The following is a 25415-nucleotide window of genomic DNA, read 5'->3' as shown; positions in this document are numbered from 1 at the left end:
GGTAATATGGATAATGGTGATTTTTCTTTACCTTTTTCTGTGCTTCCAAATATTCTGTGATAAACATATCAATAAGGAAATAAATTAAAAAATGGCACAAAAAATGGTTTTGCCATTTAAGTTTACACCTATGATTATTTTATTGGTATCATCACCCCCAGCATTTCCAGGAGCTGGATACCAGTCTCACATCTCTCACTGGCCATGAGACCCTGGGCAAATTACATTCTAAACCTCAGTTTCCTCTTTTGCAAAATTAGGACAAACTACATTGGCTTTACAGGGTGGTTCTGACTATTAATGCAATAGTGTGTGTCATGCATTTAGCACAATTCCTGCAAACAGTCAGTGCTCAATAATAGTAAGCCACTGACCACTGCTTTTAATTTACTATGCCTGTGGTCTTTTTTTATTAATAAGCCATTTTACTGAATTTATAAATATCCATTCACTCTCTGATGCAGTTAAGGCTCCATATTATTTTACTTACCGGGAATACCTCCATGCTCCAAAAATTTCCAAGTGCAGAGTCCACGCATGAATATACTTCATTTTCTGTCTGGAAATTTTCATTATGCTTACTAAGACAAAGTAGATCTTAACTGTGTCAAGAAATTTTGAGTTACTCTTTTCTCTTTGACATCCAAAAAATTATCTCCAGAAAATGGAAAATATTCCTGTATTACAACAAAGAGCTAATCCAGAAAAAATACAACTAAATAAACCTATTTAATTGTATTTGCTTTCTTTGAGGAGTGGGTGGGTTAACTTTCAGACAATGCCATTATGCTTCTACCAGAACAGAAAGAGTTGCAGCTTTAACACACCTGGGAGAATCGCTGCCCATACTCCTTCCCTGTACCCAATGATGTGGTCACAGTCATCCTTCCTGATGCAAGTCATTCTTTAGGATGGAAGAGTCAAGAGCTCTTCCTCCTTCAACATTCAAAATCAGTCTATAGATTGCCACTTAATTTGGCAGCATGTGAGACAGGGAAAATGTATCAATTCCTTGTTTACAGAGGGGGACCATCTGATTTTAACCTATGTGTAAAAGAAAATTCTCTTCAACATCTGGTGGCCTATGATTAGAGTGGCGTCACTCTGACTCCCTCTTTTGAATAAAGATGCTTTGTGTATGACATTACAATTGAAAATGTTCAACCATTGCCTGTCAGTCCTAACATGATCAAAGACATGCAGCTAAGGATACTGTCATTTTACAGTGGAGAAAAGTGAAGTATTAAAAGCTTGGTCAAATCCCATAATGATGAAGTAAGGAAACAATCAAAATTACAATCTCCTTGATAGTATATTCCTAATCTCAGAAGGGGCATTTTTCTCCTCTCAAAGGGAATGTGATTTTCATTAAGATCAGCAGACATTTGTACATGGCATGCCAAGAAAAAGTTAGATGCCTATGGCCTGGGGACTTTCTTGGTGGAGTTATGAACCTTCTGGTCAAGCCCATCGTCTACTTCATGGGGGATGAGAATGAGAACAGGGAGTGCCCCCTCCCTCCTCGATTTTAAATATGGGTAATAAGGACGCCAGCATTACAATATGCTACTTCCCAACAATTTAGATCATATTTAAAACTTAAACATAAACTGAATGTCTGGTATGTGCTAGGGTGGCTGCCACACTTCAATTCACTTAAATGTGTATTATTAAACTCCTCCACCAGGCAGGAAACTAGGCTTCAGTGAGGTGAAAGTACCTAAACCAGCAAGTGGCAGAGCAAAGACTGTCTCTACGCTGGCTCTCAGAGTGCCTGCTGAATGCTAGTTTGACTTCTGGCTGGACCAGTTTTATTTGAAACCAAAATGCTGTTAAATGCCAGAGGGCCAAGTGCACTGGTTCATTGCATCAGACAACTGTAAAGTAGGCTGCAGGGTTAAAAGGAGATGTTTATTTAAATATTTCATGGAGTACTGGATGAGCTACCTGCATGTTAAATTTTTTTTTTCTTGCTTACAGTTTCATCTTATGTTGATGAAATGCTAGTTTGTTGCCAAAAACATGCTAAGAAAGAAAAAAAACATTGGAAAAATCTATTTCCCACTATAATATTTACAGTTCTGTACTCATTTTGAAGTGTAACACCCAAAAACACTGGGAGAAAGGAACACTTATATGGGATTTTTCTTTCCTAGGCACTTATTTGATAGTTTAATTCCTTCCATTCATGATACCTGTAAATTCTCATTCTCTTGTGTCAGGTTATTATCTGGGCTTACTCTTTTTGGGAGGGGGGGGCTTACTCTTCAACCAATTACTGTTCGCATCAAAAGGCTCATTTCTTCTATAAATATAAGTTTTGAATCAAAACAGCAAAGCTGTTGACAATTTCAATTTCAGAGTGTTGGCACAGATGAGTAGAATTCTAATACACTGATAACTACTGCAATTAATGCCTAATTACTTCTTTCTCAACCCCTATAACCCGTTCTATAAATCAAACACTATAATTTTTCAAATAGGAATACTTAGGCTGTGAATATTACTGCCCTTAAGCCCTGTTATGCAAACAGCCCTGGCCATGGCCGCTGGAGTGTTCTGTTTTCTGTACATATGGGATGAAAAGAACATAACTCAGAAATTTCAGTAATACCATGGTACCTCAGTACTTGTCACTAATTGGTTCCAAGAGCTGTGACAAGTACAAAAAATGATGAGTACCAAACAAATTTTTCCCATTAGGAATAATGTAAATAAATTTAATGCATTCCCAAACCAAAGACAACGTGCATTTTTAAGGCAATATGTAAAAAGATAGGGTTGTATCTCATTACTTTACATGAGAAACTAACCTAAAAATTAATAAACACTTAGATTAAATAAAATAAAAATTTCACTTGACCTGTCCTGAGAAGAGTCCATGGCCTAATGGGATGATGGGAGGAGGAGGTGAGGGTATATGGAGTGTTGCTTGGAAGGAGAGCCCCCTCCAACAGAACAACGGGCACTTGCACTTCAGGTGTTCTTTCTCTTTTCTGCCTTTTTTTCAACTTGCACCACAGGCTCTGACACAGTCTGTGTAACATTCACTAAAAACTTATCCAATGAGGAATGTGTCTTCTTTTCAGAATTCCTCGAAGATGTGAAATTGTTTGGTCATTCAATAAATTCACATTTTTGCCTGTCAGAATTTTGTCCAGATGGTACTTCACGAAGTTTTGACCTTCTGCCCATTTTGCACATATTTCTTTTATCAAGGAAATGGGGACTTCCTCCCTTATTTCCTCTTCACCTGAAAAAACTCCAGTCTCATCACAGTTAAAAACTTGTTGGGGAATAAAACCCTCAGCCTCTATGTATCTTGAAATTCACCAATGAATTCATCAGCAGCCTTTTTTTTTCTTTTTTGCTGTCTACAAGAGACATTTTCTTTTTAAAAATTTTTTTAAAATTTGATCATACAAAATTTACATTAAAAAATATAAGAGGGAAACGGACTTGGCCCAATGGATAGGGTGTCCACCTACCACATGGGAGTCGACCTCACAGAGTCATGAGGATTACATGAAATAACATGAAATAGCACTTAGGAAAGTGACACAGGAAAGCAATAAGTAGTACTAGAGCTATTACTCTGATTCCTTGATCACATCATAAGAATCGGTAATGGTGCATGCCTGGGCCAATCAGGTGAAAGCTGTGAATGGCACAAAGGGTTGCACTGAGGAGCAGTGAAGATGCAAGGAGGATAATGGAGAGTCCTGAATGCCAGGCTGTAGTCTTGGCACTGTGAAGTCACTAATGGTCTTGACCAGGGACGGAGAGAACACAGCGTGCTTTTGGAACCCCACTGGTGGAATTTGGACCTCTCCATTCATTCTCTGTGGCTCCATCACCCCAGCAGCCCTTCTCCCCCACTTCTTCCTTCCATTTCCCTTTTTCTCGAGGGCTGTGATTCCAAGTGCTAGCTAAACAGACTCACACCCTTACTCTCACCATCTGAATCTCTTTCTTCTTAATGATGGTGGAGACCATTGTTCTAAGCATACAGTATTCCTAGCAAGATCAGTAATGCAAATACCACTCTCATATTTAACTATTTTTTTTTTCTTTGCTCAATGGTGATGCGAAGTAATTTTCTTTTCTGCTCAGCACTAGGACCCATGATGAGGAAAAAAATGCAAAAAATACAAAAAAATGACCACAGAAGCTAAGACTGCAATGGAATGAGCACAGGGCAAGAGCTGCTGCATGACTAACTAGTGACCCTTTGTTTCGGCTGGAAGGGGTAGTGAGTCACGAGGCAACTGACATCAACAAGTTCTAGCTTGTGTGTTGAGTACAAAATAAATGAGTACCAGGACAAAATTTCCATGTCAAAATGCATTATGAACTTTGACGAGTTTCAAAGCAGTCGAGTACCAAGAGTATGACTGTACTACTAACGAATTTCATATTTCTTTCATAAATATCACTACAGGGAATAATGTTAAAAGAGAATTTCAAACCAAGAATGGTATATCACAATAGCATGCTTAGAGATTTACAATAGCCCTTTTAAGAGTACAGCATTTAATGGTGTTTTAACAACAATTATCTGGTTAAAGTCTAGAAAAATGAAAAAAAGTTCTCAGCTTCATACTTTGCATAACTGAACTTCTACCACCAAAGCTGCTAAGTAATCCACGTGCATCCACCTCCAACACAGACCTATTACTCAAATTCCAGAGATGTGTTTCCCTTCACACAAACGCAAATAACAGCCATCCAAAAACTGATGATTATGTGTCTAGGTATGCATAGGACATTGAGTTAAACTCAACAATATACACAAAAGAAGCAGTCGAAAGTATGGCCTCTGTCCTTTGTTGATCAAAAGGTATTAGAATAGATTTTCACACTGCGTAAAGGATGCTAAAATGACCAGCTAATAATAGCAAATGGCCTAGGTAGCCAAAAATAGGAGACAGGTTACATAAATTATGGTTCATCCCTACAAAACATAATGTACAACTACAAAAACCTAAGCCCTGTATGTCATGAAATGTAATAATTATCAAGATTCATCAAGTTAAAAAAGCAATTGACAAAGCAGCACTGATTATATAAGAAAGAAGGGGAAACACACAAAGATACCCACTTGCTCGTGAGTACATCAATAGCCACTAGGCAAATGAAGCTCTTGAGCACTTAGTATGTGGCTAGTGACTGAGAAAGTGAATTTTTAATTTCATTTAACTAACTGATTTTCAAATCTGAGGCAGTTTAAAATATTTTTCTGTTAAAGGCAACTATTGGTTTGACAGGATTAGATTCATTTTAACCCTAGTTCCATAGGCGATATTATTTAAATTATTTTTACTTTTTAAATATGGCTCCTATAAAATTTAACATTGCATAAGTGGCTCACATTGTACTTCCATTGCAGTATGTTGGTATAGAGTATATCCTTCAAGGATTCCCAAGAAAAAACACATTACCTCTGGGAGGATAACCCAGGTAACAGGAAACAAGAAGCTGGAAGGAGGTGGTTCATATACTATCATTTTATCTTTTGAATTTTGTGCCATATGAATAAATTACCTTATATTAGTCAGCCAAAGGGGTGCTGATGCAAAATACCAGAACTCTGTTGGCTTTCATAAAGGGTATTTATTTGGGGTAGAAGCTTACAGTTACCAAGCCATAAAGCATTAGTTACTTCCCTCACCAACATCTGTTGCCACATGTTGGAGCGAGATGGCTGCCAATGTCTTCAAGGATTCAGGCTTCTGGTTTCTTCTCTTCCCAGGACTCATTTCTCTTCAGGTTCAGCTGCTCTGCTTTCCCCACAAGGCCAGCTGTAGATTATCAGGTGAATGGCTCATCTCTCTTCCTGGGGCCTCCAACGGAGCCTTTTCTCCTTCCTTACATATCTGCTTCTCTGTGTGTTTATTTTCCGGTGCTCCAATATCAAAACTCCCACTCTGCTTCTCTGCAGTGTGGTTTCTCTGTGAGCGGAAACTCAACGTCCTACTGATGTGGCCCAATCAAAGCCTTAATCATTATTTAATCAAGTAAAACTGAAACCTCTGAATCTAATACAATCTAAAATGCACAGAGGAAAAACCAGTTTATAAACATAATCCAATATTTATTTTTGGAATTCATAAATAATTCCAAACTGCTACATACCTATTAGAAAAATAACAACAAATGATATAACCATAAACACCACTGTAAAGAATTATTGTCACTGACATGATTATCAGTATCACGTTGCTTTTGGATGGAATTGCTCTCAAAAAAAAAAAAAAGAAACACATATATGGTACTTCTGAAGAGGCTAGAGTCCCTAGCAAAAAAATGCTTTCTAATTATCTAAGACCACAGAAGTATTTCACAAGCTGACAGTACCAGAGTTGCAAAGTGAAACTAAGAGGTTAAAGCTGTCAATATGCAAACTGCTTGTTTAGTGGTGGTGCCACCACCTTGCATTTTAGCATAGGCGCCATTTCTTCCGCTATCAGGCACTGTTTTTGTTCTCTTTTACCATTTACTTTAAATAATTTGCCTGATTTCTTGTTCCTTTCTTCATCTACACCTCAAATAAAAAATTAGTTATCTCTATGCTGCCATTCAGCACAGCATGGATTTAATTAACTAATCAAAGAAGGAAAACAGCCAGGAATATTCACCCCTTTACAACCCATGAAATTTAATTTTTTCCCCATGAATCAGTAGTGTAAAAATATAAGCAAATCACAAAGGGCCAACCAAGGAAAGAGAGGAAATGAGTATTATATACACAAATGAAATACACTCAATGTAAATATAAAATGAAAACTTAAATTGCAATATGAACAGGCTATTACCATCTGTATTAATTAGCCAAAGGGGTGCTGATGCAAAATATAAGAAATCTGTTGGCTTTTATAAAGGGTATTTATTTGGGATAGAAGCTTACAATTACCAGGCCATAAAGCACAAGTTGCTTCCCTCACCAAAGTCTGTTGCCACGTGTTGACACGAGATGGCGGGTGATGTCTGAGAGGGTTCTGTCTTCCTCCTCCTCCCAAGACTCCATGGTCCCTACCTCTTCCAATCTCTGCGGGCTGGGAAAAGTCTTGTCTCTCTCCCGGAGCTCATTTCTCTCCAGGCTCAGCTGCTCTGCTCTCTCCAAAAGGCCAGCTGCAAACTTTCAGGTGAGCAGCTCATTTCTCTTCCCAGGACCTCTGCCCTGTCTAACGGAGCCTTCTCTCTTTTCTCACATATCTCCTGTGTGCGTTTACTTTCCGGGGCTCCAACTCAAAAACTTCAACCTCCCTTCTCTGCAGTACAGTTTCTCTGTGAGTCCCCACCTACCAAGGGACTACTGATGTGGCCTAATCAAAGCCTTAATCATTAAGTAAAAGTGAAACCTCTAAATCCAATATAATCTAATATGCTCAGAGGAATAGTCCAATTTACAAACATAATCCAATATCTATTTTTGGAATTCATAAACAATATCAAACTGCTATGCCATCTCTGCAAACGATTTCCCTAAACACATTTTATTTGAAAATAAACACAAAAAATTTTCTGCTTTGACATAGCTAGTTTTAGAATTCTAAATATACAGATCTATGAAAACCATTTCTTCATTAGCAGTGTTAAATTTAAGAAGCTGGCTGGTTCTCTAAGATAAAGGGGGAAAAAGTCCTCATTCTCAAATCCTAAGTGCCCCACACCCATCTTTTCTCATTCATTCTCCTTCCTTTCCTTTTACTGTTTGTCATAAGTCCAAGTTCGTGACTATCATTCTGAAGAACTAGTCCAAGGCCATGGAAATAATGTGTGCAAAACCTTTCCACGATACCTCAGCACCAGAGTAAGTAACTAAGTTGAGAAGGGTTCTTCATGCATCACTCCCCACCACCCCTCACCCAAATCATGCAGCAACCACAGAGTAAAAATGATCATTACAATCAACAGAAGGCTTTAGCTATAGTTGATTCAGAGAGCAAGGCATTCTAGATAACCTTTAAACAAAATGGGCAGGTTCCAGAATTTTTATAGGAAATGTTATGAAATACCTTGTGCAGAGGTGGTAAAGTATGTCCAGAATGGAAATGAATAATTATCACTGAACACTTTCTGCTGCCGAAACTATGAATACCTTTTGCAAGGTCTGTTTCTTTAACATAAAAGGCATTTGGAAAGCTGTTGTGTTCAGAATCATTCCAGAAATCTGTAGGATTCTAGAAATTTGGTCTCTGCCTTGCTGAGGTTTTACAGAGATATAAGGAAACTGAATGACCCCAAGCCATGACATTTAAACCCTGTATTTTTGCCAGTCTCAACTTTTCTTGTGCTTGATATTTGGGGGAATAGGAACAACAAAAGGAATGGATTTGGTTACTAAAAATTACAGCAAGTATTTATGTGACACTTTCAGATAACTTTTAGAATTGCCACTAATTCAAACTTGCATAATCTCAATGTTATAAGTATCCTTTATAACAAAAATGACAATTCCAAAATGGTATATACCAAACATATATATGAAATCTTGAATTTGGTTGGAAAACTCTAAAATATCCTTAAATAAATTCAAGGCTGTACTACTTAACTACCATGGAACTAAATTAGTTGGAAAAGTGTTCCTGGTCTTCACAAGGATACCAGCACAAACCTTAGGATTGTATTTTCCCAAATTCCCTTAAAAGTGAATTTCCAGCTTTGAATATTTTTATATACAGAATTACAGACCACATAACAACAGAAAATGTGAATTACCCTTGGACGTTGCTCCTTTCAGATCAGATGGTGTATGGTAAAATGGAGTAAACTGTAGTTGGAAAATGTTCTAGATGCAAAATATATGTCTCAGTTAAAATAAATTTGCACATTTCCCCCTTCATATTACTATTGTTAAATATCTTTCACTCAAATGTCACACCTAACTTGTCTAAAAAAAAAGTTCACAGGTAATAAACCATAATGGTAAAACTTACTCTTCTCAGAAAGAAAGAACATGAACACCAACGATGGAATACTGGTAGCATATGATCACAACTTAGTTTCTTTTCACCTGCTAACATTCTTTTCTGCCATTTTCAGCTTTGCTCTCCTCTCCTGAAGAGTAACAAAAGCAAATTTTGCTTTAAGTGAAAGCATTTAGTTGCTCTCTGGATATGGAGAGGCATACATCTTATGTAGGGGCAAGACATAGGAATGAACCATTCCCATAGTCTAGGAAGTTGGACACTGTATTAGCCAAAGGAGTGCTGATGCAAAATACCAGAAATTGGTTGGCTTTTATAAAGGGTATTTATTTGGGGTAGGACCTTACAGATACCAGGCCATAAAGTGTAAGTTACTTCCCTCACCAAAGTCTATTTTCACATGTTGGAGCAAGATGACTGCCGATATCTGCAAGAGTTCAGGCTTCCTGGGCTCCTCTGGGCTCAGCTCCTCTGTTTTCCCCACAAGGTCAGCAGTAGACAATCAGGTGAATGGCTCTGTGTCTCGCCCTGGGGCTCCAGCTTCAGCATCAAACTCCAACATCAAAACGCCAACATTAAAAGCCCTCAACTCTGTTCTTTGCCATGCCATGCCAATGCCCTACTGGCTCAAGAGGCTTAAGTGATTACTTAATCAAGGAAACCTATGAATCCAATATAATCTAATATGCCCAGAGGAAAAGATCAGTTTACAAATATAATCCAATATTTCTTTTTGGAATTTATCAATATTATCAAACTGCTACAAAGACACTTTTTCCTGGAATTTTGCTGCCAATGAATAACAGAATCCTGGATCCTGAGACAATGGGTGCCGCCTTGGAGACCACAAAACAGGGAAATGCAGTTGCTGTCCAATAAGACAGTGATCCTGTCTCCTCATTCTATTAAAGCAAACCACTATCAGGGATAAAAGAAAAAGAGAGAAACAAAGAACTTCCACTTTAAATATACCTAACATTCACTTTAGCACAAAAGAAAAAATAATTGTAATGACTCCTAGAATTATTTTGACTGTTGTTGATTCAACTAGTCTAAAAAATGTGGCACATCCATCAAACCTGGGAATAGAAGAGTGGTAGCCATACATCTAGCAGCTCAATTTCCTGTTTTTCCAGTTCATCTGAACTGATACAAGACTGTAGCAGCTGTTAAAACTTTGGTTCCTATCATTACTACTCCCTTTGGGCTCATCTAATATTTCCTAATCTCCATTTCTCCTGAAATAATAGCATATGTGTATGTGCTTGGAAGACAGGTTAGGGAGGTGGAAATCCTCAAGGAATGGTGGTGATAAATGCCCAGCCTAGGCCTGAGCATCTTAACTCCGGGTCCTTACAAACATAACTTGGTGTAAAAGCAGAAGTTGTGAGGGTAGGCTATAAAGTGAAATGAATGATGCTTTTAATTTTAATAAATACACCAGAATGCATACAAATTAGTTGGTGTTGATTCCTCAAATTAATCACACTGTGGAACAATGCACCCTTTTCCAATGGTGCTCTCATTTTAAAAACATATTCAGATATCTTTGCATTCGACCCTATTTAAGCCAACCAATATATCACACACACAAAATAAGAATCTTCTTTCACAACAGGCACACATACAGCTTGTATCTAAACTATTATAACTCAGGCTCACATTCAACCCTACTTGCTGGTCTTGCCTCTAAAACACATTGGTTATCTTCAAAAATCAAACCCCACCCACTAAAAAAGCTGTCATTTTCACATCTTAAGACTGTCCTAAGTAATTTTCTACAAGTTTGAGTGTCAATTATGAAGGAAAATGTCTGTCCCATTAACAAAGGCTTTTTTTTTAATAGCATCTATTATACTCATTAATGCATATTGAATACCACACTGTGCCAGGCATTATGCTAAGTGCTAATCCATATTGTCTCACTGATTTATTGTCAGACACATGGATTAACCCATTTACACCTCACAAAAAACTTTTTATTTATTTATTTTTTTAAATTTTTTTATTTTTTATTGACTTTGTAATAATATTACATTAAAAATATATATGTGAGGTCCCATTCAACCCCATCCCCCCACCCCCCCTCTCCCCTCCCCCAACAACACTCGTTCCCATCATCATGACACATCCATTGGATTTTGTAAGTACATCTTTGGGCACCTCTGCACCTCATATACATTGGTTCACATCATAGCCCATACTCTCCTCCATTCCATCCAGTGGGCCCTGTGAGGATTTACAATGTCCGGTGATTGCCTCTGAAGTACCATCCAGGGCAGCTCCATGTCCCAAAGACGCCTCCACCTCTCATCTCTTCCTGCCTTTCCCCATACCCTTCGTCCACTATGTCCACTTTTCCCATTCCAATGCCACCTCTTCTATGTGGACATTGGATTGGTTGTGTCCATTGCACCTCTATGTCAAGAGGAAGGTCAGATTCCACCTGGATGCTGGATGCAATCCTCCCACTTTCAGTTGTAATCACTCTAGGCTCCATGGTGTGGTGGTTGTCCTTCTTCAACTCCATCTTAGCTGAGTGTGGTAAGTCCAATAAATCAGATTGTAGGTGCTGGAGTCTGTTGAGGCTCAGGATCTGGCTATCACATTGTCAGTCCAGAGATTCAAATCCCCTAAATATATCTTAAACCCCAACATTAACTGCACCTCCAGCACATTGGCATGAAAGTCTTATGAAGGGAGATCCCATCTGAGTCCAGATTCATCACACATAAACACCATTTCCAAAGAGGGGCCATCTGCCCTGGTAGTTAACCCCATCGGCCATGACCATAAGTCCCGTGGGTCTCTTTAGCCCTCAAAGGAACCAATATCTGGGAGTTGTATCTGCTTTATCTGTCTCTCTGACTCTGCTCAGTTGTGCATGGGGGCAAACCTTCTGCCAGCCTCCAGACTCTTTTTTAGAAACTCGTAGCCATATAAACTCATTTCTCCTACAAAAAACTTTTTAGATACAATTATTGTCATGCCTAAACACAGGCTTTTTGATAGAACTTTTTTTTTAATGTTATCTCTAAAGTTCTGATGCCAAAGTTTTTATTTCAACTGGAGGGTCCAATAAGGAACAGGAGCAGCAACGAGAGAAAATTAAGATGAGGGATGAAGAAGGCAAGTCTCCCTGCTCACCTGGCACATCGCTTACTACTACAGCCCTAACAGGGCTTCTCTTGCTAGAGAGTAGGCAAGCTAAAAAGCCAACCCTGTTCTGTGCCTTTTGTTGCTTTCCCCCCTCCACATTCCTGAAGGCTCACCTCTGAGGGTGGGCCTCCCTTGAGGAGGACTCTAGTGTGGAAACAGTCAGATCTCATCAGGGCGTTACCCAAAACAAATACTAAGGATGCAAATAGCTTACTTTTTGCCTTGGAGACTTAGCAATTCTGATCTTTGTAAAAATTTGTATCTATTTAAAATGCATTAAAAGTTACAAAGTTCTCAATTTCCAACTTTCTATAGATAGAGCTTAAATGATTTCTCCTGCCTTTACATTTTTGCTGTCTTAATATCTAAGGATGACCTACCTAAATAAAGCACTTGCATTGTGAAACTGCCCCACTATTCAATTCTATAGCTGTCTTAGGTCTAAAGTCCATAAACAGTTTTTATGTATTTAAATTTAAGACAGCACTGTGAACTTAAACTATGTGAGGAAAAAAAAGATAACCCAAGCTCACCCTAACATTTTTCTAATGTGATCAAAACAACTGGCCTTTGAGAGCCTTTTCCAAGGGATTCATTCCTTAGATATAAACTTTGTAGGCAAAACTAAAGACATTTGGCCCTTTATAAATAGCCATGGGAAACTTTTTTCTCCCATACTTACAGTTTGTTTTTACTCTAACAGATGCAGAAAAAATTTAGCAAAGCAAAGTTGTAAAAAAAGCTTACCACTATCATACTAATTTTAAAACTCTACAAGTTTAAAGACATGAAAAATCTTTAATAACAGAAACATTTGCTAGAAATTATAAAAATTTGACTTGCAAAATAGGTATGAACTAAAAAAATCTACATAAGAACTCCTACTTTTTGTTCAGTCTGTCTCTTCCTGGGCAAATTTGTTTCTAGACATCTTCATCTCTAGTCATATTTTGTAAAAGTTTTTCTGGAACAGAAGTCTGGAATTTCTCTTTAAAATAAAGCCCAATTTCATATAAATGTCAAAATTCTTAAACTTTTGCCAAGGGGTAAGGCCCAGTATTAACTTGAAAAAAAAAAAAAAAATCAACCACTAATCTCCATTCTGCTAAATCCTTTACTACAAGATTTGTCTTGCTTTATGCAAACAGAATTTAAATCACTTTGTTCCAAATTATATTTAAGTTCAATATTTAAAATTCTACTGCAGTCAATATCTTTTTAATTAAATAATCACTATCTCACTTAATTATTTCATAAACTAAGCTAGGGGCTAGACACTTTTTCTGCAAAGGACCAGGATGTAATATTTTTGCCTAGACCATTTGGTTTCTCTCTGGACTACTCAACTATACAAAAAAGCAACTATACAAATACGCAAATGAAGGGTGTGGCTGTGTACCAAAAAAATTCTACAAAACAGTTGGAGAGTTCAATTTGGTCTGCAAACTATAATTTGCTGACCCATGCAAGTTAGACCTTTACTTTTTCTAATTTTTAATTTTGAAATAATTTCAAACTTACAAGAAAGTTGCAAAACTAATGCAGAAACAATACAGAACTCCAATGCACCTTCCTACCCAGACATCCAGGTTTACCAACTATTAGTTATTAGGCCTGTGCCACATTCGTTACAACACTCTTCTAGCTATTCCTGCATCCACCCATCCATCAACTGTTTTCTAAAATTTGAGAGTAGGTTGCATATATCATGCTACTCTAACCCTTAACACTTTCTGAGAATATTTCCTGAGGACAAAGACACTCAAGCCCAGCTATCAAGTTCAAGAAACTTAACTTTGCTATAAAGCAAACAGTTCATATTCCAATTTTTTCAATGGCCCCAATCAAGTCCTTTGGGGCCTTTTCTCCTCCATTATTATATCCAGTCCAGAATTCTGTACTGCCTGTCATGGTCATTGTCTCTTTGTTTAAAAAACTGTGTTTATATACAATATGAAATTTCCTATCTCACCACTCCTAAGCACACAATTCAGTGGCATTAACCACATTCAATGTTATGCTACCATCACCACTATGTTTTACGAAAGCTTCCCCAAACAGAAATCCTGTACCCTTTATGCATTAACTCCCCATTCTCCCTTGGCACAGCCCTGGTAACCTGTACTCTACTTTCTGTCTCTGTGAATTTGCATATTCTAGTTAGTTCATAGAAATGGAATCATACCCTATCTGTTCTTTCACGTTTGAGTTATTTCAGTCAACATGTCTTCAAGGTTGATTCACATTGTAGCATATATCAAAACTTCATTCCTTTTTATGTCTGAATAATATTCCACTGAATGGATATAATACACTTCATTCATTCATTCATAAGTTAGATACTAGGGCTGCTTCCACATTTTGGCTATTATGAAAAATGCTGCTATGAACACTGATTTATAAATACCTCTTTGAGTCCTGCTTTCAATTCTTTTGTGTCTATACCTAGAAGTGGGATTGCCAGGTCATATGGTAGCTCTACGTTTAACTTTTTGAGGAGACTAGGCCACTGAACTCTAAGTTATAAGTATAAACATCATGTTTTTAAGAATAGTGCCATACATTTAATTGAGAAATGTATGTTTTTATTCAACTGTTTTCTTTTTATTTATTTATATTTTCAATTATTAAATGTACAAAATAAAGTTTAAAAAAAAGAACAGTGTCAAAATACCTTTTCTAAAGACCACACTCCACAATGGGCTATAGCACTTACATAGCTCACTATTATTACGTGGCCTACATTAAAATATATATATATATATACACATACATACACACACACACACCTTTTCTACACTATCAGTTTCTTTTTTTTTAACCCCTACATTGTTACAGATAACTTCACCAGTATAATTTCTGAGATCACTGCCAATCTCCTACAACCTAGAAAAAAAGTGCTTTACTTAAAATAAGGACTTGCAAATTTTTTAAAAATTCACTATAAATGAAGAAGAGTTGTCTCAATAAATGGAGGTTGGCATTTATTATTTTATAAATACACCTGGCATTTCAATAATAAGGCAGGATCATATTTTTATTCAATTATTCCTTAATTCATTCAGAGGAATTTTTACTTTGAAAGATAAGTTAGCATCAACTTAATTTCATTTTTCTTCTTTGGTAATCAAAAACCCTACTTTTAAAACTACACTATAAATATATTTAATAGCTACCTAGTAGCAAAAATAAGTACATATTCTATCATAGGACAAAGGAGGCAGCCAGTTTACTATAAGTTAAAGTGCTCCATACACATGAAAATGTTGACTATGATCTTGAGTTCCTTTTTTTTTTTAAGATTTATTTTATTTATTTTTCTGACCCCTGCCCCAGTTGTTCTCTGTGTCTATTTGCTGCGTGTTCTTCTCTGTCCGCTTCTGTTGTTGTCAGCGGCTAAGGAATCTGTTTCTTTTTGTTGCATCATCTTCCTGTGTCAGCTCTCCATGTGTGCGGCGCCATTCCTGGGCAGGTTACACTTTCTTTCACTCTGGGGGGCTCTCCTTACGGGGCGCACTCCTTGTGTGTGGGGCTCCCTTACACAGGGGATACCCCTGCGTGGCACGGCACTCCTTGCGTGCATCAGCACTGCGCGTGGGCCAGCTCCACATGGGTCAAGGAGGCCCGGGGTTTGAACCACGGACCTCCCATGTGGTAGACGGATGCTCTAACCACTGGGCCACGTCCCCTTCCCTTGAGTTCCTTTTACATGCTAGCCATTGGGTTATTTCATATGTATTCAAATTTGTAGGCGTTTTAAAAATATATAAAACGTAAAAATAAAAAGACTCAAGATAATGTATCTATAAAGGCATTTAAAGTAGTTTTATGGTACTAGTAAACATATTTTTAAGCCATTCATTATAATCCATAGTAGCAAACATACATTGATAACAGCAGACCTGGTGGTGAACAGCATAGGTTTGAGGGTGATAGCTTGTATCTATTACTCTTCTATCCTTTAGAGTTGTTCTATCCTAAGTATGTTAATTAAGTTCTCTGGCCTCACTTTCCTCAACTGTAAAAATCGGGTTAATACCCCTCCTCCAAAAGGTGTGGGAAATTTTTTTATGTAATGTAAAGAACTTAAATGGTATCTTTAGAAATGCAAAATAAGGCTGAACGTTAAAATCTTGAGTTCCCTAAAACTGATTAACAGGAGTCTCTATGCCATTTATGACTTCATCTCAGTTGATATCTAATTATTCAATAATTCTCAGCTCTAGTTGCACATGAGGATCAACAGAGCAGCTTTGCAAAAGTACCCAATCCCTTAACCCACCCTAGACCAATTAAAATAAGAATGAATAGGTTTGTGAGAAGTATTAGCTTTTGTTTGTTTGTTTGTTTGTCTTACGCTCCAAGGTTGATTCTAATGTTGAAACCTCAGCTAAGCCATTCAATCTCTAAGTATTCAACAAATGTTAGCTATCAATAACTCAGTTTATGTAATCAGTAAAACCTTAGATCCGTAAAAAAGTTTAAGAATGCAGCTGCCAAATAATTCCTTAATTTTTACACTGCTTCAGTTAGTAGCAGTAGTTACTACTACTTCAGTTAGTAGTTCCCAAACTGTTATTATAAAGAAGTGAGCTTATTTTTCCATTTATTCCTGAAAGTCTGTTTCAGTATCAAAATATTGAGCTCCATCAAAGCAAGATCAACTAAATTTTGACATTTAAATTTTCTAGAATTTTTTTAAAAATGTGAATCTGGTTGGGTAAGTAAAAAGCAAAAGCACCAGTAGTTCTAAAGATAGAATACCTAGTTGAATTCAGCAATCCTGTTGCTTTTTATAAGAAATTGTCACTTTAATACTTTAATAAGTACTAAGACAGGAGACATAAGTAACTTCACTAAATGGCTTTCCATGGGAGAAATCAAGAGCACTTTGGGGGTAGCAGATGTGGCTCAAGTGATTGAGCTTCCACCTACCACATGGGAGGTTCAGGTTCCATTTCCCCATGCTTCCTAAAGAAGACAAGCAAGACAGCAAGCTGGTGCAAACAGATGATGCAACTAGATGATGCAAGGAGGTAAACATAATGAGAGACACAACAAAGCAAGGAGTGGAGGTGGCTCAAGTGATTAGGTGTTTCCTTCCCACACAGGAGTGCCTCCCTCCCACATGGGAGGTCCCTGGGTTCAGTTCCTGGTGCCTCCTTTAAAAAAAGGAAGGTGAACAAGACAGCAAGCTCAAACAACGAAGGGGTGGGGAAAAATATAAAGTATTTGCCACCTACCTCCCACCCCAAACAGAATTTCAACTTTCTAACTAGTATTTCCAATAGTGTTGCTCTCTTCCAAAACAACAAATTTTTATAACAAAAAATATAAGATTTCTACTTTGGAATATATGATACAAATATAAAATATAAACATAATTTTATAACAATTTATATCTAGGTAAGTATGCAAATTAAATCAATTAATGTTAAGTTATATGTGAAAACATTTGAATACATATACATTTCATATGAATATGTATGTACTGTATATGAATACATATATACACATTATATGTATATATAGTTTCATGCAAAAGACAAGCAAAACTATTGTGATTGTCAATGGCTTTTGAGATGAATCTTTAGCTTTATTTCAAAGGTAAATACAAACAAGACCTTGAAAGATAGAACACATATAAAATGGATATTTTTCCATGATATCGAGAGGGGTCTAATCTATTTATAGCATGCTATGATCAAAAAAGATTATAAGCAATTAATGCAATGAACTAGGTCCTTCTAATCTTGCTCTTGATTTGCTCTGGAACCTCAGCAAATGGTCTCTGGGATTTGGGGTCTCATTTGTAAAGCATGGAATCGCACCAAGTTTCTTCAAAATAGCTTGCTACAGCAATGTAAAGCTGTAAATTTACAAAGGAATTTTTAAAGCAAGGATAAGGACTAAACTAGGCCTCACTGGCTACTAGAGTTATGAGTCAGTTATAGTAAGAAATTTAATTCCAAAACCTAATAGTTTATTATAACAATGAATGAGATTGCTTCCTGCCACCTCCCAAATAAGCACACCCAGGATAGTTTTTCTTCTAGTAAAACCTTTTTAAAGGTCTCATTGTTTCAAGAAAGAGAAAAAAGCAATCATTCATTCAAAAAATATTACATAAAGCCCACTTTTCAGAGCTTGGGATAGGCCAAGGGACAAGTTAGAAAGTGGAAGAAGACAGAAGAAGTGGAGAAAAAATTTTATGTCTATATTTTTCAGATAGTGATTACTGCCCTGAGTAGAAAAATGTAAGGGATGTTATTTTTGGTGAGATACTGAAACTTTTTTTTTTTCAAATGCTCCCCACACTTAAATTTGAGGGGGCAAAAGTCCTTAAAAATTTTCTTCATATTTGAGAAATTAAGTAAAGCAGTTTCATATGCTCTTTTGAAGGAAGGAGTTTCAGTTTAAACATTTAAGTTCTCAAAAGTAAAATCTAAAGTATCTCACTCTAATCATGCTTGTCACTAGAAAGCTCTTCCCTCTCCTTCATCCCAGAGACATCAGATCTCACAAAACCATTTTACTCAAAAGTAACATTTGATTTCTGAACACCTGTATGTTTTGCCTACGTGGATATCCTTATATATATATATTTTTTTTAAATATTACTTTAACCTAATCCTTACTTTTAAGTCAATTTTCAAATCCACTTATTTGTTAAATCTTGTTTGGTAGTACCTGAGTATAGTTCAGTATTTGTCTCACCCTCAATTTACTTAACTCTTCAGCTCCATTTAGAGACTTGCTTTTTCCTTCATGCTCAATATCTTTCTACCAACATATTTCCCTAATGTGAGTAAATATGGAACAATAAAAAAACTGGGAAAACAAGTCAACAGCAATAAGGTTCTTTGCAGAGGAAAAAGATAGCTAATGGAGCAAAATAAAATAATTCTTACACTAGGTGTTTCTTTTACATAAGCACTATACTAAATGTCTCTTTGGTTAATCAAGTTACTTTGAGACTTCTCCATGTTTCCTCTAGACAACTGCCAATGTTCGCATGGTCTCTGATGAATTAACGTGCCGTGACTTGCTCTTAAGGAAACGCCTTGTCATGTTAAAGGGAAAAATGACTTTTACACTCTTAAATCAGGAAAACTATACAACTCTCATTCATTAGATATCATGCCGAGTTTTCCTTAACTTCTCTATTTCTAGCATGGTCATATTCTCCTTAGGGCTTTTCTGCATTCAGATTCTGCATTCAAATTAACTATGAAAGAAAAGAAATTCTGAGTTGGGAGGGACAGTTATACTACATCAAAGGGGTTCCCCACTTTAAAAGCTCAACTAGCAGCCCATGTTACAGCTTCACTGTTTACCAAGACGAAGGTTACTTTCAGGTTCTCCTCATCTCTCAGAACTACCTGTTCTCATTACTGTTTACCCAAACGCTTAGCACTGTGATTATTAGCATATCTGGCAGGAAGACATACTTCATTTAATATTAACTCACCATGTGACAGCCCCTTCCCCTCCAATCGCTCTTCAAACACGTGAGGAGACACTGAAAAGTTCAGTTGTTTGCAGTCTGACTTTGCACTTGGTTCTGGGACCAGCAATTGGTCACAGGCTCACACACCCCCAATCAGAGGCGCGCACCCCGCCCGGTCCCGGAACTGTCACGCGGGCTGACAGCTGGCACACCTTCCTAACCCCCTCCTCCCGCTCGTAGAAAGCCCCTTCCTACAGTCACCTTGGCATTGCTCTCCAGCCCGGGCCTCCATCGGCCAAGGGAACTTTTTTCTTTTCTTTTCCCAGGGACTCACTTACAGGTATGGTTCTCTGCTCCTCCAGAGCCCCAACAAGGGGCCCTTTGTTACAGTTTTTGCTCCCGGATTCCTCACCCAATTCCTGGCATTCAGCTGGCCTTCCGCAAGCCAGCACAGCCCCAGCACTAAAACAATCTAAACCACCGGAGCCCCCAGCCCAGGCGGCCTCCCGGGAGGCCCGGAGGAAGCAGCCTCCTCCCCGCGTGCCCCGCGGACGAGTGAGGCCGCCCCCGAAAGGGCGGCAGGGCGCCAGCCAGGTAAACCGACCGAGGCCTGGCCCACCCCTTCCCGGCGGGTGGGCGGCGGCGCGGCCGCCCGGGCTTACCCTGCGGGGACGGCGGACCGGGTCGACGCCGCGGGAGTGTCCTGAGCGCGCGGGCTTCCGTGGTCCATCGCCCTGCTGGGCGCTGCGCGGGCTCCAGCTGCGAGTCGGCGCGTCACTGCTGGGGTGGGAGCGGCGGGCTGGTCAGGGCGGGACGCGCGCCTTCCCGAGGCCCGAGCGGGGCTGGCCGCGAGTCAAGAGCCCGCCCGAGCGGCCCGAGCCCGGCCGGCCCGCCTCCCCGGGGCGCACCACCTGCGGGCCCTGGCTCCCAGCCCACGGGCGCCGCCGCAGGTTCTCGCGGCCGCGGGCGGCGCTGCAGCCCTCGCCCCGGGGGATTTACTGGGTAGCCCTTTGGCTCCTGTCGGGGAGGGCGAGGAGCTCCCCAGGCTGGGAGGAGGAGGAGGAGGAGGAGGGCGTGGAGGAGGAGCGGGCCGAGGCACAGCCGCCACGCCGACGGCGCGCGCTCAGGCTCCTTCGGCCGAGTTTGCACAAACAAAACGCCCTGGGAAAACTCTTCCCGAGGAAAAGTTGGGAGTGTGAATCCCTCTTTTCCCACCCTGGGCTCCTACTTTCTTTTCAAAAGGAGACAGTGGCTTGCCTGTTCTCTTCCGCACTTCCTCTCCCACTCCTCCCTCCCCCGTCCCACGCGCTGGCAGTTTGGTTCTCCAGCCAGGACTCGGCGAGGAGAAAGCGGCGGCCCCGCGGCGGCGGAGCCCAGTCGCCGGCCGGGCCGGGTCAGTGCCTCGCTCTGCCCCGCGCGCGGGCGCCCCGGTGTTCGCTGAGCGCCGCGGGGCCTCTCCCCAAGTCCGCTCACTCACCCTGCCCCATTGCCCTGCCCAGCGCCCGGGACCTCGCCGCCACCTCCGCCGAGCCGCCTCGCAGAAGTGGATGCGAGACTCGGCAGCATCGGGACGAGAGAGTCAGCGAGGCGGAGAGGGACCGGGCGGGTGTGGGCGAGGACCGGGTTGGAATTTCCTTCCCCCAGGGCTTTGGAGTCTTTGGGGTCCAGCTGGAAAAATCGAACGAAAAGAATGCTAGCTGGTGAAGGGTTCCCATTCCCACCACCAGGGCGTCGCCTCGGGAAGACCTGCGAGCCCCAAGCCCGACAGGTGGGGAGAGAAGGAGGGTACTTGCCCTGCTAGGACCGAAGGGGGACGACTGGGGCCTCCGCGGAAGAGTGGAGGGAAACTCGCAAAACTGCCTGCAGCTTGCCCTCCCAACAGTCGGACCGTGGATGTTCTTGTTTTTTGGTGGTGTTTTTTAGTTTTTTTTTTTAACTCTGACCTCTAAGGTTAAAAGCGTACTGCGACACTGTGATCCTTCTAATCGATGGCAGGTTTAAGCTTGCCCTGCCTGCAGAGAAATATATTTTAAGGTCTGAAACAGCTATGACTTGTAACATTATATGTCTAATGACAATCTATAAACTAAGAATTGAATGATAGATTTTCTTTACCTTTTCTCTTGGAAGTTTTATAGGAATAAAACAATCACGTAAGACACAGGAATGTGTTGTATGTTTCAGTTCCCAGCTGCAGTGTTTTTAGATGATTCTTTACACCTGAGAAACAGGTATATTTGTGTACCTTGTATAAATGGTACATGTAATAAGTACCAATTGTTTAAGGTGTAAGCTATTTTGAGAGGTTCAAAAGCATGCTTTCAGTTAATAATCTGAAGTTAAGAAATTAACTTAAAACTACAGTTTAAAAATAAGAATAGTTTGAATATTTGGAAGAGAGGGAAGGAGCATTCTGAGGGAGGCCTCTACTGTAATGCCAGCCTCAAGTAACAAATCTGTGTTAGCCACTTAACCCTACTGATAGGAGAACATTTGGTAGGTGTTAAGGGTTAAACTGATATTTAGAAGCAGTGCTTGACTAAATGCTCCTTTAATTTGTCCATTGTAGCAAATAAGATTGTAGAAATTAAGTAACTTACTAAATACCTAATAATATAACGTGTCTGTTATGGGCTGTCATTAAGTATTCCTTTCTGGACATAATATGTTACTTTTAGTGCACTTTCCATATCAAAAGAACAAATGTGACTTATTGGAATTATAATTTTGTAACCATAACAGAAAAAAAAGTTACTTTGTCATATTTTAACTAATAATACTAATTAATTTAAATGACTGGATTTTAGTTTTCAAATAATAACTCAGGTTAAATACTTCCATGAGTCAGTTATTCCTCTTAAAGTCTAGCTTTTACAGTTGCTTGCACAGTGATACAAACATTGAGTAACTGTGAAACTGCTTAAAGTATATAACTTTCAATCACAAGATCAAGATTAAAACTATAGTCTCCATCTTTCCTTATGACATGCTAGGAATATTATAGACCCCATTAGGCCAATCTGAAATGTAAAATATTTGCATAGTATTTAATAACTGCTGAAGGCATTTTCAGTGTTCACCAATTTTTCCTGTCCTTCTTTTTGTGCTGGGCATAGGTAAGTATTAACTCTTCACCCCTGTGAAATTAGGTATGATGATGTGACTTGCTTTGTTCAGAAAAATGTGAGCAGATGTGAAGTATGGCATCTCCTGGTGGAATCATTAAGAGCCATTGCTTGACTCTACTCTCTTGCTGCAGCAATCCTGGAAGCACATGTTAAAGTAGAGCTCAAGACTGAAGGATCCTGAAGTGCTAAACTATTAGTCTGAGCACAGCTGCCGGAAAGAGTCCCAGTACCTACAATATAATTTGCATAAGCAAGAGGGAAACTTTTGTTGAATTAAGTCACTGAAACATTGATGTGATCTGTTGCCCAGCTTTACTTAGCCCCTCTTAGGTATATATAATTATGTATCAACAACTTTTAGAATCACTAGTAAGACTTGTATTCTTCTCATTTGGTACAATCCCCACTGTGGTCTGCTCGTTTCACAGTTTACTGGCTATAATAGCAATCACAGTTGCTATATATCTTACTATTTGGTGACAGAAAACACTCCTCTCTCCCTCATTCCTTCTAGTTGTGCTGAACTGTTGCAAAATAGCTCGTTTTCCAATTTCGCTAAATATCCCTCTGTTTGGAAACCCTCATTCCACCCAATCATGTTAAATGTATGTGCTTAGGTATTATCCTCTCTCCAAAAGACTTTCCTGACTGCACAGGTAGAATTAGCCACTCCCTTCCTTGACCCTCCAGTAGATCCTTATAGGTGATATGACACTGATTTAGTTATTCATTTACACAAAAGCAGACTCAGAGGAGTTTGAGCATAAGGAACCAGGTCTCACCCTTTGTGTCCTAAAAGCACAGTCCACAACCCAGGAGGCTCTTTACAAATACTTGTGGAATGAATGAAGTGAAGGAATACTTAAGGACTCCACCTCTCAGGAGAATCCTTTGAGGCATGTGGGACCTTGAGTTAGGGAAGGCCTTTTCAATTCAGTGGGCTTGTGGACAGCTTTAAGGTTGAAAGGTTTGTCCTACCAGGAAGAGATTCATTCTCCACGTGGTTACCTGAGGGGGTTAGTGTCAAAAACACCAGGTAGAAAGAAAGTCCAGTTAGCTATATATCTCTTTGAATGACAATCTAGTCCTCAGATTCTTGCTGGAGAGTGGAAGTAAGGGAAGGAGTTCTGCATATATAATAAATATGTATGTGCTTATATTAGAAGCAGACATACACCCGTTAAAATAGGCAATACAAACAAAAATTGTTGGAAAAGTAGAATTGAGGTTTGTCTCAATATTTTTGTAAACTACTTGGGACAGTAAAATTTGTAAAATGTTCAAGTATGTTTTAATCCCTTGTAAATGGCACTGAAAAGTTTAATTTAAAACAAATATCACAGTTCAGAAGTGGTTAATATCTTCCCATGCATTCAGCTTTGTATATTACATCCTAAAGGCAGGGTTTATTTTATGTCTTACTAGATTATATGTGTTTGTGTGTGTGTGCATATTTAAGCTCAGAGATGTTGTACCAGCAGTATTCAATTTTAATGAATCTCTTATCTCAAACTATATTTCTTAGAAGCGACTTAATATTAGGCAATCATGTTATCTGTTAAATTCTTTATAAGTGTTTATAAAAACAGGAAACTAAAAGTCAGGATTATGACTTTATTCCCAATTCAGAAATATATACATGATAGTTTACTATCATTCCTTCTTTGTATAATGCTTTTATAATTTACAAAGTACTTGTACATGAGTTAAGACATAGAAGAGTTTGTTGTTATTAGTGTTCTCACTCTATATATAAACTCACCAAGTACCAGGGGATCTTTCATTTTCCTTGGCTGCCAAGAATTCTCATTGACATATCTGCCTTTCTCCCCCTTTTATTCCTACTTATTATCTCGCTCTAATGCCATTTTTTCCCAAACTGCCAAACAATAATTTAATAGATGAGGACAAATAAATCCAAGTGATAAATATTTATTGAAATATTGTAATTTCCTTTATACAGAAATAGCTATTTTATGAAAATCTATCTTGATTTTTTCCAATTGGAATTGCTTTATCTTCTTTGCCTTGAAGACAAATATGCAGAAAACAATATAATAAATCATTCACAGTTTTAAATAATTGCATATTTCATGTAATGTCCAATGCATGTAATTATAATAAAACTTTACAAAATTAGTCTTGTCTATTGATATTACTTCAAGAGTAATTAAATTTGTTAAAATCAAATACCATAAATGCTGTGTTGTTTATGTAGTTTTAAATAAAACTATATAATAATTGTAACCTTTTTAAAGATTTATTTATTTCTCTCCCTTCCCCCATTGTCTGCTCTCTATGTCCATTTGCTGTGTGTTCTTCTGTGTCTGCCTGCATTCTTGTTATGCGGCAACAGGAAACTGTCACTTTTTTTGTTGCGTCCTCTTGCTGCATCAGTTCTCCATGTGTGCAGCACCACTCCTGGGCAGATTGCTCTTTTGTCATGTGGGACAACTCTCCCTGTGGGGTGCATTCCTTGCATTTGGGGCACATGGGGGACACCCCTGCATGGCACAGCACTCTTTGCACACAGCAGCACTGCACGTAGGCCAGCTCACTACACAGTTCAGGAGGACCTGGATATCGAACCCTGGACCCTCCATATGGTAGGCAGATACTCTATCAGTTGAGCCACAACTGCTTGCCATGTAGCCATTTTTATATATAAGGAATGTTCATCAGATTCATATCATTATATGTGAAATGATACACTCGAAGTGGTAATACAACTATTCATATCAGTTATTT

General features: G+C 38.9%; 1 protein-coding gene and 1 long non-coding RNA gene across 12 annotated transcripts in view; one reads left to right on the top strand and one right to left on the bottom strand.

Moving 5' to 3' along the window:
* COBLL1 (cordon-bleu WH2 repeat protein like 1) overlaps positions 1-21245 on the bottom strand; it is a 167405-nt gene extending 146160 nt beyond the window's left edge. For 3 of the 11 annotated variants that reach the window (XM_004464389.4, XM_012527503.4, XM_058300734.2), the window contains exon 1: positions 20202-20473. In XM_004464389.4, the coding sequence (XP_004464446.3) occupies positions 20202-20269 (68 nt within the window). In that variant the 5' untranslated portion in view covers positions 20270-20473. Of the gene's footprint in view, positions 1-19560; positions 20104-20201; positions 20474-21016 lie in introns of those variants that run through there. The other 8 variants (XM_071216351.1, XM_012527502.4, XM_058300736.2 and 5 more) reach the window with 6 other exon arrangements.
* LOC131279200 (uncharacterized) overlaps positions 20020-25415 on the top strand; it is a 28739-nt gene continuing 23343 nt past the window's right edge. Inside the window, exon 1 of the long non-coding RNA XR_011649262.1 lies at positions 20020-20133. This is a non-coding gene — a long non-coding RNA (uncharacterized lncRNA). The remainder of the gene's footprint in view (positions 20134-25415) is intronic.

This window comes from Dasypus novemcinctus, chromosome 7, assembly GCF_030445035.2.
Source record: "Dasypus novemcinctus isolate mDasNov1 chromosome 7, mDasNov1.1.hap2, whole genome shotgun sequence".
Lineage (NCBI taxonomy): Eukaryota > Metazoa > Chordata > Mammalia > Cingulata > Dasypodidae > Dasypus > Dasypus novemcinctus.
This window is presented reverse-complemented; position numbering and strand designations above follow the sequence as displayed.